Consider the following 14,509-nt stretch of genomic DNA (forward strand, 5'->3'; position numbering starts at 1 on the left):
GATCTCCTATTTGTTCGCCTGCCATGTTCTGAAAAAGATTCAATTCAATTCAGTTCAATTTATTTGTGTTGCCCAATATCACACCAGAGTGTCTCATAGTGCTTTACAAAGTTCACTGAACTAAACAAGTGTAAGCGAACAAATAATCTAATAAAGAGTCCAGCAGTCGATGAGGCCAAAGGATCAGTCCGGTGGATCTGTCCGAGGCATCACCTGCCCTTTATGACCCTCCTTCTTCGGGAAGGAAAAACTCAAAAAACCCAGTGGGAAAAGAGAAACCTCCAGGAGCACCACAGTGAAGGAGAGATCCAGATCCCCAGGACGGACAGGCTGTAGCCTTGGACAGACGCACATCCATTGGCTGATGGAGAACCACATCAGCGGGACCAGGACCAGGATCCATAGGAACCAGGGAACCACATCAGCAGAACCAGGACCAGGACCCACAGGAACCAGAGAACCACATCAGCAGGGCCAGGACTAGGATCCACAGGATCAACAGGAACCTGAGAGATGAGAAAGCACAGAAATGCTCCGGGGAAGATAACAAGTTAGAGGCAGACATTTGACTGACATGAGACATAACGATGGAGAGGAAGAGGAGGAGAGAGAATACAGGAGCTCAGTGCACCATAGGAGTCCCCCGGCAGTCTGAGCCTATAGCAGAGATCCTGATCCTGATAGACGGGTCATATGGGTCCAAGTTACACGCTAACGCTATATTCTTGTTTGTTGGCCACTGTGCCGCTCATTTGCCATTGTTAGTGTGCCAGTGTTTTTGTGACCCTGTCTTTGCTTAGCTTATTTTAGGGGTGCAAAAGCCAAACCAATTTTACTTTCAAAAATGTAATATTAGCAGCTGTACACTAATGTTACCAGTGCAGATGCTTTCAACTTTAGCACATGCAGGGCAGGACAGTGGCGGTTATTGACAGACCTTACTGCTCTCCAATGCTGGAGAATGAAGGGACGTGATTGAAGGTGGATCACATTAATTTTTCCATGTATCTTTTACCTTGTAGCTCAAGCAGAGTGGATGTATATTTGCCTGACATGATGTCTTCAGGTCATTTGTAAAGTAATTTCATTTAGGTAGCTTTCAATTGTTTTCGTTTTGTACCACTATTACACATCATGGGGAAAATGCCTTTTGGGCATTTTCATTGTAATATCACAAGTGGCCACTTGAAAAATTGGAGGCCTCAGTGGCGGCTTGGTCAAAATTGTGCAGTGGAAAGAGTTAGGCTCAGATTTTGGGGATGAAGTTACACTTTAAGGAGTGTACTGGGTGGTTACAGTGGAGGTAACTGTGCAGATGTCATGGTCTTTCTTCATTTGCAGTTTTTTTGCATCCGTCACCTTCCTGTTTTGTGTTGATGCACAATAGTTTTGTAAAGTTTTGCAAAATGTTTCTTCTATTGCAGTAAAAAAGTTGTATCCCTGGGTTGAAATTATGTGTTGCAGGGCATTTGTTGAATTTCAGAGCGTTGTGATATTTTAGAAAAGGTTTTTCTGGGTCTCATGCTATAAGGTTATTCTTGGAGTGGTGCAAACATTTCCCATCTCTCACACATCCTCCACAAAGTACATTTATGCAGAACCACTTGAAAATTTCAGGTGATTGAGCAGACACACAGGGCGCTGAAATATATAGTGGGTATTGAAGTAGTTTAAAGCGAAATACTGCAAAAACTGTATATTCTGTATGTTTTTTTTTGTCAACAGTGTGTGTGTGTATTGTGTGAGTCAAAATCAGGCTGTAGGTGGACCCTCACTGTGTCGGTGATGGTAATAGTTTGCCAGAGCCTTGGGGGAGCTGCTCAGCAGGCAATGGTGTGTGTGTGTGTCTAAGTGTGTGTTCATGTGCCTGTGTGTCTGTGTGCACATATCAGCAGGAAAGGGTAGAGCAAGCCCCACAGTGCATGTCTCAACAGCCAAGTCATCAACCCTTTTAATCCAGCCCAGCAGGGATGTGTTTGTGTTTTTGACAGTGCATGTGTGTGTGCGTTTGAAGAAGAACTTTATGAAAACTGCTGCCATGAACTTAGTTTTGCTATACTCCGAGGCAATGAGAAATCAGTCCAGAAACATTTCCAACCAGACATGATTCTTTGTACAGGAATATTGATAAGTTCTTCTTTTGCCTGTGTCATGTGGCTTTTATCAGGTTGTGTTTGAAGATATTTCCTGATGTATCTAATGTACAACTCTTTCTCCCCCCATCCTTTTCTCTTCCCCTGCAGGACGAATGTCATAGGATGAACACTGCTGGTGGGGTGTGTCTGTCTGTGCTGTCCTCTCTCCTGGCTGTGGCTGGGGCCCTGGCTGCCGTGTCTGCCCTCGCTCTAGCTCCTCTCTCTGCCCTGGCTGAGGCTGCCTATGGGGCTGCCGATGGCGTCCCCAGCACTGGGGCAGAAGGGGCCCCCTCGTCCATCTCCTCACCGTGCTCCAGCCTTGTAGCTGGGGTGCTCTATGGCTCTTTCTCCCTAAGGGAGCTCTTTCCTTCCAGGGCATTGGGCTGTTCCTGGTCCCTGGAAAACCCAGATCCCACCAAGTACTCCCTCTACCTCCGCTTCACCCGCCACCCTGTCATCTGCCGGACACACTCCCCCATGCTCCTGTCCCTTGACCACCATCTTGCCAATCAGAGCTGTCCCCTTCACTTACAGACCATCACTGCCAGGGATCAGGAAGTCATTGATCTTTGTGGCAGCCAATCCAACTCAGATGGACCATACTCCTTCCTACAGTTTGATAAGAACTTTGTCCAACTATGTCTAACAAGACATCCAGCTGCAGATGAGCCTCAGGTGACTAAGGAATTGCTGGAGCTGAGACTGGTAGAGGTGTTACTCATTAACAACGAGAACTCAAGTCAGTTTACCTGCGGCGTGCTCTGCCGATGGTTTGAGGAGTGTTTACGCACAGGTCACAATGGAGACCAAGAAGTTTCTGACGGAGATGGTTGCGGGATGACCCAGACAGGATGTATCTGTCCAAACCACAACATCATGGCACCACCTATTCCACTGCTCCCGGAGACACCCCACAGTTTCAGCAATGGCTCGCAGGTTCCCGATGACTGCTGTGTCACTGAGCTGCATTCCAATGATGCAATCGCCATAGCACCCAGAGATGTCCGACAAGGTAGGATTATTTCACACAAGCACGCTTAACCAAAGCCCTGAAAGAATTCAACCACATATGAAAAGATGTTTTCTTGTGCACCCAGCTTGAAGTAGCCAATAGACAAGGAAAGTTTGCCTTATTATCATGGTATCTTTTGATATCACCTCAGGGAGGTCACATGCCTCTGCTTGACAGAGAATTTATTATTTGAATTTTGTTTGTTGGCCTTTAATTAAAAAACGAAGCTGTTCAAAGGGGGCCCTTTAAACCTTCCATCAAAAGATTTGTAAATGGCTATCAGGAATTCAGCCTTCTGATCTATATTTTAGAGATTCCCCCCATGTGGCCAGGAGGTGTGGCTCCCAGGACTTCAGTTTCCATGCTGCACATTATTGTGTGTGTATATGTGTGTGTGTGAAACCACGCGTTGACAATGTTAGGACAAGATCAGATTTGACACTGATGCACACATACGTGGTCATTCATACATCAATGAATTGAACATGAGGCAGACAATCCCTTCACATGAGAACACATTGGAATATGTATGCATGTGTGCATCTCTGTAAATCTCCGTGTTTAATTGTAAGTGTGCGCCTGAAAGTGACATGGATACATGTTTTACCCATACAGAGATGGACAAGTGCTTGTACTAAAGCTTTCTTAAACCATTCCAGTCCATCACTACTACCAGAGTAATAACTTTAATGTAATTAAATTAGACTAATGTAGAAGTAAACATGGATATACAGCGAGACATTACAGTTTGTCTCATAGTTCACTGAATTACATAAGAATTTTCCTTTGGGTGGATCATAGACATGTTTGCAGAGTGAACAGCACTAATTAGAGGCAAGTTATTCTTATTGCAAGACTTGGCCTGCCTTCAACAACACACTAACACACATACTGAGAGCTCTAGGGAGAGCCTTACCTTGCTGACGGGAAGGTTATCGTTCTGTGGATTCAATCAGCAGGGGGGGATTTTATCATCTAATATACTCAGAGAGGGAGAACGGGAGGGATAGAGGAAGAGACATGACATGGGAGGATGGAGGATGAGTGAACGTTTTACCAGTTCGACTTGGACTGATGCACCAGTGCTTGAGACAAAAATCCAAAGGGATAGCGCCGCTGTGTAAATGGATGCCAAGTGTCAGGGTGATGCTAAACTTATGCCAATTGCCTGGAAGCTCCGTTTGGTTTTTCTGCATCTCACCTCAAAGACACTGATGTTGCATGCTTACTGGTTAGCTGCTGGTCACTCTATGAAGGATCACTCACCACTCGTAAAAGCTGCTGTGAACCAGCGGAGAGTCCTTGATGGGGAGATAGCCTGGAGAGATGTTGCCAAGCCTTTGTGTATGGAAAAGTGTTTTCTTTCAAATAATTCCCCGATGTCCTAATTACCCTAAAATATCAGTTTTACCGTAAACCCAACATCGAGCTGTCAGAGTGAGAGCCAGGATCTTGCTTCTATCGAGTTTCTCTCCTGTCCCCTTTCTCTGTCTAGTAAAAGACAAACATTTACGCCTTCGCTGTATCAGAGACTCAAAGCTCAAATGCTTTCTTTCTTTTCCCTCATCTCTGTCTTTCCATCTCCCTCTATTATTTTTTTTTCTCATGTTTTTACTCAGCTCAGCTCAGCTCCTGAGCAGGGGTGTCAAACTCAATCAAAGAAAGGGCCAAAATTTAAAACAGGGTCTAAGTCGCGGGCCAAACGGGCTCAACATTTAGTGAAGACTCTAAAAGTGACTCTTTTATTATAGTATATAATATAATAATAATAATAATAATAATATAGATTTTATCCAGAAATATGAATTTAAACAGCCAAACTTCAACAACTTTTCCTCAATAAAATAAATAGAATTTTAAATATTTTTTTTCTTTTCTTTAATTATGGCCACATCAGCTCCACAAACAAGACACACAGGTTTACCTCCGATATCGACAAACAGGTAAAACTCTGCCCCCCACCTGCTTTGAAAGTCTCTGTTTTCAAAGTCCACTTTTCGTTTAGCCATTTATTTGGGGGGGGCTAGCTTAATGGCGCGTTTCCACTAGTACCTACTCTGTACCTACGCTGAGTAGAGCTGAGTAGGTACTAGTGGAAACGCGCCATAAGTGTCACTATAACAGAGCTGAGCGAGGCATTGATCTGCTGATCGGTGTGTCGTTATACCTGCGGGAGGAGGGGCTGCTGCACGGGTCCTGACTAGCGTGGCAGCTGTTCAGTGCATTGTGGGATTTGTAGTATGAGAGGTGGGAGTGCTGTTTACCGACGGGCCATTCTTAATAGTCACATGAAATTATCTCGCCTTGAGTTTGACATATATGCTCTAGAGCATTAAACACTTGCACAAGTATTTGAGTTTCGAGAGTCTGGTGCTTTTTGACATTAAACAATAACGCACATACTGACCCCTGTTTGTTGTGAGTAACCCAAATAATCTATGGCCACAATTTTGGAATACCAAGACATTTTCAGAAGAGCACATTGCTAAATAGACATGTTTTTTTTTTAAAAGCATGTTTCTATTTAGAGCCATTGACTGTTTTTTTGCCGTGTCATTTTGCAATGAATGTAGTTATAGAGCACATTCAATTAAGAGAAGAAAACTAAATCATTAGAACGACAAAAGGAATTCTAAAAGCATATCAAAAGGTAGCAATACAGTAACTAGGAGAAAATGTTATGCTGCTTTGTGATATTGATTGATAGCTTCGCTTGTAAGTACTGAATGAATTCTGCCCCTATCTTTTTAAATGTCTGTGAATGTCCTCTAACAGACTGCATTCACTTTTCTGAGGTTGAACATTTTGAGACACTCATCGATATACAGGTGGCACTTCACTCTTTTGCCTTGAGTGGAAATATATATTTTATTGCTCAATACAAACGAACGATTTTTATGTTTGATCTTAACCACTGAGAATAAGCAGAAAAGAGACAAAAGCTACAGAGGCATGGGCAGGAGGTTAATTTCTGGGTATGTACTGTATGAGGACAGTTATGGTTAAACGGATCCAATGATTTATACTGTACAAAATGCAGATTGAAAACCTGAGCATTATGACTTGATCTATGATCTGTCTCTCTTTGAGCTAATAATACTCCTCATTGCAGGTAGTCATTTATTTTCTAGAGATTTTAAATATACATAAATAATTCATACAAATACCTTGTCGAATATAATTGACTTTGATCTCATCAGGAAGGTGTTTTTGCCTTAAAAACAGGATGGACTGTATCTATCTGTACTATCTCTTTTGTGGACAATGCTCAGCAGAGTGCTCACCTGCCTATTGTGATTGTGGGTGTGATGGACAATAGTCTATTATACCAACTGACCTTCAGTAAGCTCATTGTATTATTTTCAGCAGGTCTCTCTGTCTAAAGCTGAGGAAGGCCTTTCATGAGGATCCTGTGTCTATATTATAGGTATTACAGGTTCAGTGACCAAATTATACTTTTCCTGACATTAGGTGACCCGATGGGAAATCATTTCTCTGTTCCAGTGGAATCTGTCAATAATTTGCCATCAGATGAGAGAGACATCATTTCTTTTTGAAAAGTACACATGCTAATGAAGATTTGCTCAGTGGAATCTGTAATGTGACTTTAGATTTTAAGTCCATATGTATATTTTTGATTTTAGCAAGAGAGGCCCTGGGTTTTTGTCAAATCTATGAATGTATTACTTCATAACACTGAGCAGATTTGTACCACATATCTATGTAAAACACAGTTAAACAAATATTGTCTCATTTCCATATAAATTGGCTATTTAGGGGCAATGCAAGCCAAGTTATGCTATATAAAATAAACTTGTTTTTTCCTACCTTATTAGCTAGTGAAGGTTTCAAACCTTGCTTTTATTTAGCACGAAGGTCATCTCGTACTTTTCACACAAAAAAACATCCTTCTCTTGTGCGAAAGGTTCAAGAAACACTGTCAGTGAAATATAATACAGGTAAATGGATCAGTGTGCTATATGGACCAAGGAAGGCTTGGCATATAGTTTATTGTTTAGCTACTCTGACCAAGAGTAGAGAAGAGTCTTGTTCATTCTAAAGCACTGTACTTGCACAAGTCCTGCCACGCTTAAATACACAGATCAACACAAAGGCCAACATGCAGCCAACAGCAAGTCATAATCGACAGGGAATGTGTTTGAACAAAACAAAAACAAACCTTCTCGTGTTCACTGCTTTTCTCCACCTCACCATGGTAACGTCGTCATTATTATTGATCTTGGTGCTACCTTTCCCTCCCTCCCTCCAGCCTTGGTCCTCTTTCAGCCCAAATGAACCAGTAACTGGAGATTCAGTTGGTGGTTGATTTACCGCCAAACTCCTCTGCCTGACTATATGTGTTTTGCCTGGAAAAATTACTCTAACTGTTTTATCACATGCAGCTAGTGTTTATCACTGAAAGAAAAATTGTAACATTGCTAACTTACCGTCAGTTATACTATTATCTGCCTTTAAGTTAAGTTGTTCTCCCAAATGTGACCTGAAAATTATCATAAACTTGTTTCAGGAAGTGAATGTAGTTTTTAGTGTAGTGTTTGTAGTTTTCCTGAAACTAAAAAATCTGGCAGTCAAGCCTGCTTTGCACATTGGCTAGATACACATGAAAGAATGCAATGAGCTTCACTCACTACCTCCAACTGCATTCACTGGTGAATACCAGTGAAAAACCAGATATATATGTGCTGTACTGTATAGTTACAAAGCACACAAGGTCATACTGCGAAAGATTAACAAGAATGAATGAATGCAAGCAACATTCAAGATAATACATAAATACAAAAAAATTACCGAAAGGTGTGAGGTCATAATAAAACAGACTTAAAAAACAGTTTCAAAATGCTGTTTAATAGTTACATCTGAAAATGTCTGTAAGGTGGACGTGTTGGTGAGAATGTATTATATTGCATATACAGAGTATCCCTTTCAGTTTAGAATGAGGAGTAGCCCCGGTCTGAAAACCCTACCGGGCCAACATTTTTTGCCATTCATGTCTCCAGGGATGACGACAGTCTGCCTGTCAGTCCACCACTCTAGTTCAGACTGAAATATCTCTACTATTAGATGGATTGAGATGACATTTTGTACAGACATTCATAGAGAATGAATCCTTGTGACTCCTGACTTTTTCTATAGCACTGCCGGCAGGTCAAAGCTTTCACTTATTCTGTGAAATATCAAAATCTACTGGATGGATTGGCACCAAATTTTCGTACAGACGTTCATGGTTCTCGGAGTATTTATCCCTCTGATATTGGTGATTCCCAGACTTATAGCTTCCTCTTTCACATCTCTGATATATGTTATCAGAGGTGTGAAAGACTCCATTCTCCTTTACAGTCTACAAACTTTAATGATGTGATGCTGATGAAACCAAGTTTGGCCTTTATTAAATATTCGTGTAACATGGTATCAAATACTTTATATTTTATTTAGTGTGATCTTTGAGATATAGTTCTTTTATACACTGGCATGTTGTTTTACAGCGTGGATGGATCAAGAGGGGTCAAACATTTGTGCTTATGCTGGCTGTATGTGTGCCATCCACAGCACCACTAGCGTCGCGGCGAATATGTCACCATGATGGATGATGGATGCCTTCCCTAGTGATTGATAACTACAGGGAATAAGGGGTTAGAGCTGCGATCTGCACAAGATATAGAGCTCCTTAGCATTCTTTGCATTCATCTTTTTGTGGTATAAGCCTCTCAGTGTTATCAGCTCTTATGGGTTGTAAAGACGTGTAATTTGTGCTGGGAATATCTTTACATAGAGTATAGAGTTAACACCATTTTTCTCAATCATTCATCAATCATTCATGGGGAAATTACACCATCCTCAGTGTTGGCTCATCCATCTTGCTGCAGTAGCCACCACTGCTGTCCTTTAATTAAATTAGGTGGCTTGCACACATTAACTTGTGGCTGGAAGCTTGACGCTTCCCTCTAAACTTTGTCAGAGGGGCTGTATGTTGGTGTTTCCACTCCTAAGTGGTAATCATGGTATGATTTGCAGCATTGATACCCCAAAGTTTAGCGTTTAAACCACATTGAGCTGAATTTCATCAAAAAACGAAATGCTTTGAATAATAACAAACGACAAACCGAGCTTCTGGTCCTCCAAAAACACTTAAATCTATTGACAGGTGTTCTCATCTGAACAATTAAAACAGTGCTCAACAGTTTAACCACTGGTCAAAACTTATCATATTATGTTCCATTACATTATGATCCATAGAGTGAAACAGAAACACTTTTTCTGCTTTGCTCCTCGTTACGAGTCAACTCTCGCTGTTAAACAAACGTAACCATTAGTTTAAGTAATTGCAGACACTTTTTTGGTAAGGGTTTAGTATATAAGGATGATAATACTGTGATAATAGTGGACTTGGTGCTTGCTTTGCTATGTTGCTATGTGGCTCAGTGCAGTCACGACTCATTCAGGTCATTCAGGTTGTAAAGTCCACCAGCAGTGTGAGGCACCACTGCAAGGGCAGACTTTTTTTTTATTTTTTTACTGCAGTGGTTTTCGTTCTCTTTCTTTTAATTCTGTTTTCTACAGACTTGCAGTGAGTGACACGGGGACATTCATCAGCTAGAAAAGACTAGAATTGTTTCAATTTTTATAATAGCTCAATACCAGCTTTTGTGAATAAATCTTAACTTCAATCTACATAATAAAACACTTGACTTCTATGAAATGTGGAAAAAATAGCATCTATGCATTTCTATTTCATTAAGCGTATACTAAGTCTGTGCTCGATTACATGCCTGCCTATATGTCATACTGCAGTTTCAAATAAATCACTTTATGGCAAGTCTGCATATTTACAGTATCGCCATCTCAATCACTATGAATAAGATTTCCTTTTCCTGGCTCTGTCTTGATTTAGGTATATGGTCCATTATCAAATTGTCCCACAAGTAGGTCTTGAAGCTGAACACCTGCCCTACTCTCTTGGCATGTCACTGCACACACTCTCTCTCTCTCTCTCTCTCACACACACACACACAGCACTTCCACAGCAATCATTGTGGGACTGTGTGTGTGCGTGTGTTTTTTTTTTGTGAAAGGAGGGAGGCATAGAGAGACAAAGATGGAGAGAGAGGATAGAGAGAGAGAAACCTAGAGAGGGGACTGGGATTTGGCTGGGGCTCTTGGGACTAGATCACCAATGCATTGAGCAGGAGCCACTGGTCCATCACTTACATACACGCACACTTAAGCACACTCACACACACACACACACACACACACACACACACACACACACACACACACACACACACACGGACAGCTCATCCCTTCCTCATGGAATACTATCTGCTTTCTGGTAATTAGAGCAGAGAGAGCTGTGTGTTTTCTTGCATGTGTCCTTAGCAGCATGGGCGAGATAGGTGTTTATATTCACACTGAACTGGTGCACAGTACATACAGGTGTTTTAATTCCCCTAAATCTACCAGCACACATGCACACACAGTGAAAAATGCACATATGCTACAGTTGATAACAAAGAGTAATTGCGTGCCGTGTGATATAGTCGCTGTGATTTTTCCCTGAAATGAATGAAGGGAAAATGTGTGTATGTGTGTGTGTGTGTGTGAAGGAGTGTCTGCTCACTCTGACTGTGGCAACTGGATTAGTATTCTGTGCTCATGAGCTATGGCTCTCTCTTTGCGAGCACTGAGCCCCTTTATGCTCCAACAAAGGCCCCCTACACACACACACACACACACTCACAGACATACACACCTTGCCATTTATATCCATTCCGGTTTTTTCAACAGATCTCTGCAGATCAGTATGGACTGGTATATAGTACACTGTCTGGCCTTGGCCATATTTCAGAAGTTACGCAGCCCGGGCCAACTTCCTGTTGATGCTATTAAAAATGTCATAAATCAGAAATATAGGAAAAATTATAGTGTGTACCTTCCACTAAATAGACCTCTTTGTCCTGTTTCATTGTGCGGTGGCAAGACCTCCCTAGGAAAATGATGTTTCTGAATACATTTGCAGTTTAGGCATGCATACTCCATATTTACTGTACCACATACATTACTTAGTGTCTCATTGTACCACCCACAGCAACCATCTGCACATAGAGTAGTCAACAAAGAGATTAATTTAGACTGTAGTTCAGTAAAAATGTGATACTGTAGATCTTAGTTTCAACAGAAAATAGTTTCAAACATGCACATCATTTGCTCAGATTTCAGACAGGGATAAATTGAATCTCCAATTAAGGGTGTAGAATATATTGCCTTCATATTCTGTAAGAAGACACGGTGTTTAGGGTTCCACAAGTATGGCACAGCTCTGATATTAAACTCCTCATATTGTGCATGCAGGTCCAGGATGTTTTTGGTTTTATCTTTTCTTCGTCAGAGCGGTATCTTTCATTTTCCATTCAATCAGTCTGTTATGTGACTTTATTAGAGAAAATGTGCCACATTTCAACTTTTTAAAGTTTCAACTTTTTAAAGTTTCAACTTTTTAAAGTTGAAATAGTTTAGAAAATAGTTTAATATTGTATAATATTGTATAGTTTAACACTGTATTAAGTTTAATAGTCTTAATGCAGTATACTCAAATATCTTCTCTAACCCTAACTACCTAAATAAAGCACAAATGTTAAAAAATACTGTACAGATCACACATGCGCATATGAAAACATACATGCACAATATACATATACTAGAGTAGAGCAGAGCACAGTATCCATTCCCCCGACTCCATACCCTTCTGAGATCCCAGAGGATTTAACTGGTAGAGGGGATAGGATGGAGGAGGGCCAAAGGTTGGCTCTGAATTAGGGCCATCACTCCGTCTGCACCTAATGAAAATTGTATGATGTTAAGAGGAGTGCTGCAGCAAAGGCAGAGTAGATTTGTGTGCAGGATATTTCAGACAGAGAGCGGAAGTCTGGAGCGAAATGTGAGTGGGAGGAGATGAAGTGAAGTAAGGGAGATGTGGTTAAGGCACCAGTGGGCCAAATTAGCTAACCTCTAGAGACCCCATGTTGCCTCCCCGCCATGGGAGACCTGTACATTTGTGTGTGTGTGGAGAGTGAGTGCATGATGTGTGTGTGTGAATGAATGGATGACAACCTACAGACTGTTTCAGAAGGTTCATGCAGCTCTAGTGTAGTCGGAGAGCAATTCGATAATAATGGAGTACAGAGATGTATTACCGCACCATACACACACACACACACACACACACACACACACATTTAAACAGTCTATATCACTCTCTAGCCCAGTAACTCCTAGTCAAGCTTCAGTGGCTTCATGTGATCGATTAACTGAAAAAATAGGCGGGCATCCCATAGTGCAGCTGTGCCCACAGTCATGTGATGCAATCCCAGCAGGCCTGTGTTTTCATGTGTGTTTTTGACTCTGTGTGTGTGTGTGTGTGTGTGCGTGCGCGTATCTGTTCTCTGAAGTTCCAGTTGCGTGATGATATAAAAATATTGCAATTTCAAACTCCAACCATGCAAATCTCTGTGACAGGTTTGACATTTTGTGTCATTGCGGTTTTACAAAAAATATGCGCGAGCGACAATCCACACTGATTTTCAAACACAAACCCTTGCATTGCTGGCAACAATGACATTTTGTGTGAACGAAGTGTTGACAGGCAGTTTGGAGTGACGCATTTGAATTAGACAACTGTTTGCGAGGACTGAGTGATGGTTCACCTGCACGAAAACACCCTTTTATTTGACTGCTTTGCACAGGCAAACAACTGTGTTCTGCAGTGTAACACAAGCTCCAGTGTGTGACTGGAAAACAGGCCCAAACCAGGAGTCAACAATAGGTTGACCTTATGGACATAAGCATGGCTTCATGGCTGAAATAGCTAGTGGTGCGTAATCTAATAACACGATTGATTATAGATTCTATGTTCCGTCCTCACAAAACATTTGTAAGGCTACTTTTCTCTGTTGGTTACGTCCATGCTTGTTCTTCTCTGACTTTAGTTCGGCATTGCTATGTTTGTCATTGCACCACACACCAGCAAACCAACTGCACATTCCTCCGTAGCTCCACTAGTGGTCATAAACTCCACAGACTTCCTTTAAAAATCTAGTACTTTATCCTCTGACTCTAGCTTCATATAAAAAAAATCTGACATTGGGAAGAGGCTATAATAATATTCAATTATGCTGGTTCCATTTTGTTCCATTGTTTCTCTCACTTAATGCACCCAGCTTTGATTTACTGCTATGTCTATTGATCAGTTTGTTATTTTTAGTCACAAACATCCACTGAGTCACTGAGTGAAGTCGATGACTCCTCATGTGAATGAGGAGCTGCTAATCTTTAGGTCACTTTCAAGTCACCCTCTTATGCAGTAAGGACTCAATGGAGACCATTTCAATACATAAATACGAATATAGCAAGTTTTCTTAATTTCTAAACATGGCGAATAGCATGTGAGTCGTTGTATAGATGATGAATTTGAGTGCATGTGGTCCACTTATGATGCAATCGTGCGTGGCGAGTAGGATGCTGTGACCCATGTGGTAAACAACTGGCCACCTGAGCCCACAGCGGTTACACTGCGGTGCGTACGTGCTTCCGTCTGAGCATGCACATCATAAAGCATGTATGCATCCCCGACTGTATGCGCGCACGCAGGCATGTGAGAAGATGATCTAACTTGCCAAGCCATCAAGAAGATTTACAATGGCAGTATAATTACCTCTTGGTGGAATGACACTGAGAGCGCCATAGTAGTTGACAACCAGTGGTTATCTAATGCTATTCTGAGAGTGCTATAGGTGCGGCTTCCATCCATTTCCAGAAGTGAGCTGATGGTATTGTCACCAAGAGAGACATACAGTACCGAGGCAGACAGGGGTTATTGATACCTAGGAGCAAGGGGTATGACAGATGGCCTGCCATTATGTAAATGCATTTTTTCACATCACAGTATCAAGACAAGATTCATTTCCACACTGTTGCTGCAGTGCGTTTAAGTTCAGTGTATAGGCTTGTATTTTCATGTAGTCATGGGCGCTCTCCGTGTTTAAATACGACATTCACGCATGGTACAGCCATGCTTGCATTCTGGCTGTCACACACACCTTCTCTTCTTTACCCATAAGATGTCCTTCACGATAAGTGTCACGGGGACACTCTTCCCCCCTGAAATGTCTCCTCTGGGGAACTCATTTGTGTTCATCCGGCCTGACGTGAGGGGAATCTGTTTGCCAGACACAGCCTTACATGATAGACAAGGCCATTTATCCTAATACAGGAAGGGATGCTTCCCAAACACACACACACACACACACATACACAAACACACACACGCAGTACATTCCAACAAGCA

General features: G+C 41.7%; 1 protein-coding gene across 1 annotated transcript in view; it reads left to right on the top strand.

The window, feature by feature from the left end:
- The first annotated feature begins 2,258 nt into the window (after positions 1-2,258).
- adgrb2 (adhesion G protein-coupled receptor B2) overlaps positions 2,259-14,509 on the top strand; it is a 136,620-nt gene continuing 124,369 nt past the window's right edge. Inside the window, exon 1 of the mRNA XM_070846491.1 lies at positions 2,259-3,147. Within this exon, the coding sequence (XP_070702592.1) occupies positions 2,259-3,147 (889 nt within the window). The remainder of the gene's footprint in view (positions 3,148-14,509) is intronic.

This window comes from Pempheris klunzingeri, chromosome 16 (assembly GCF_042242105.1).
Source record: "Pempheris klunzingeri isolate RE-2024b chromosome 16, fPemKlu1.hap1, whole genome shotgun sequence".
NCBI lineage: Eukaryota > Metazoa > Chordata > Actinopteri > Acropomatiformes > Pempheridae > Pempheris > Pempheris klunzingeri.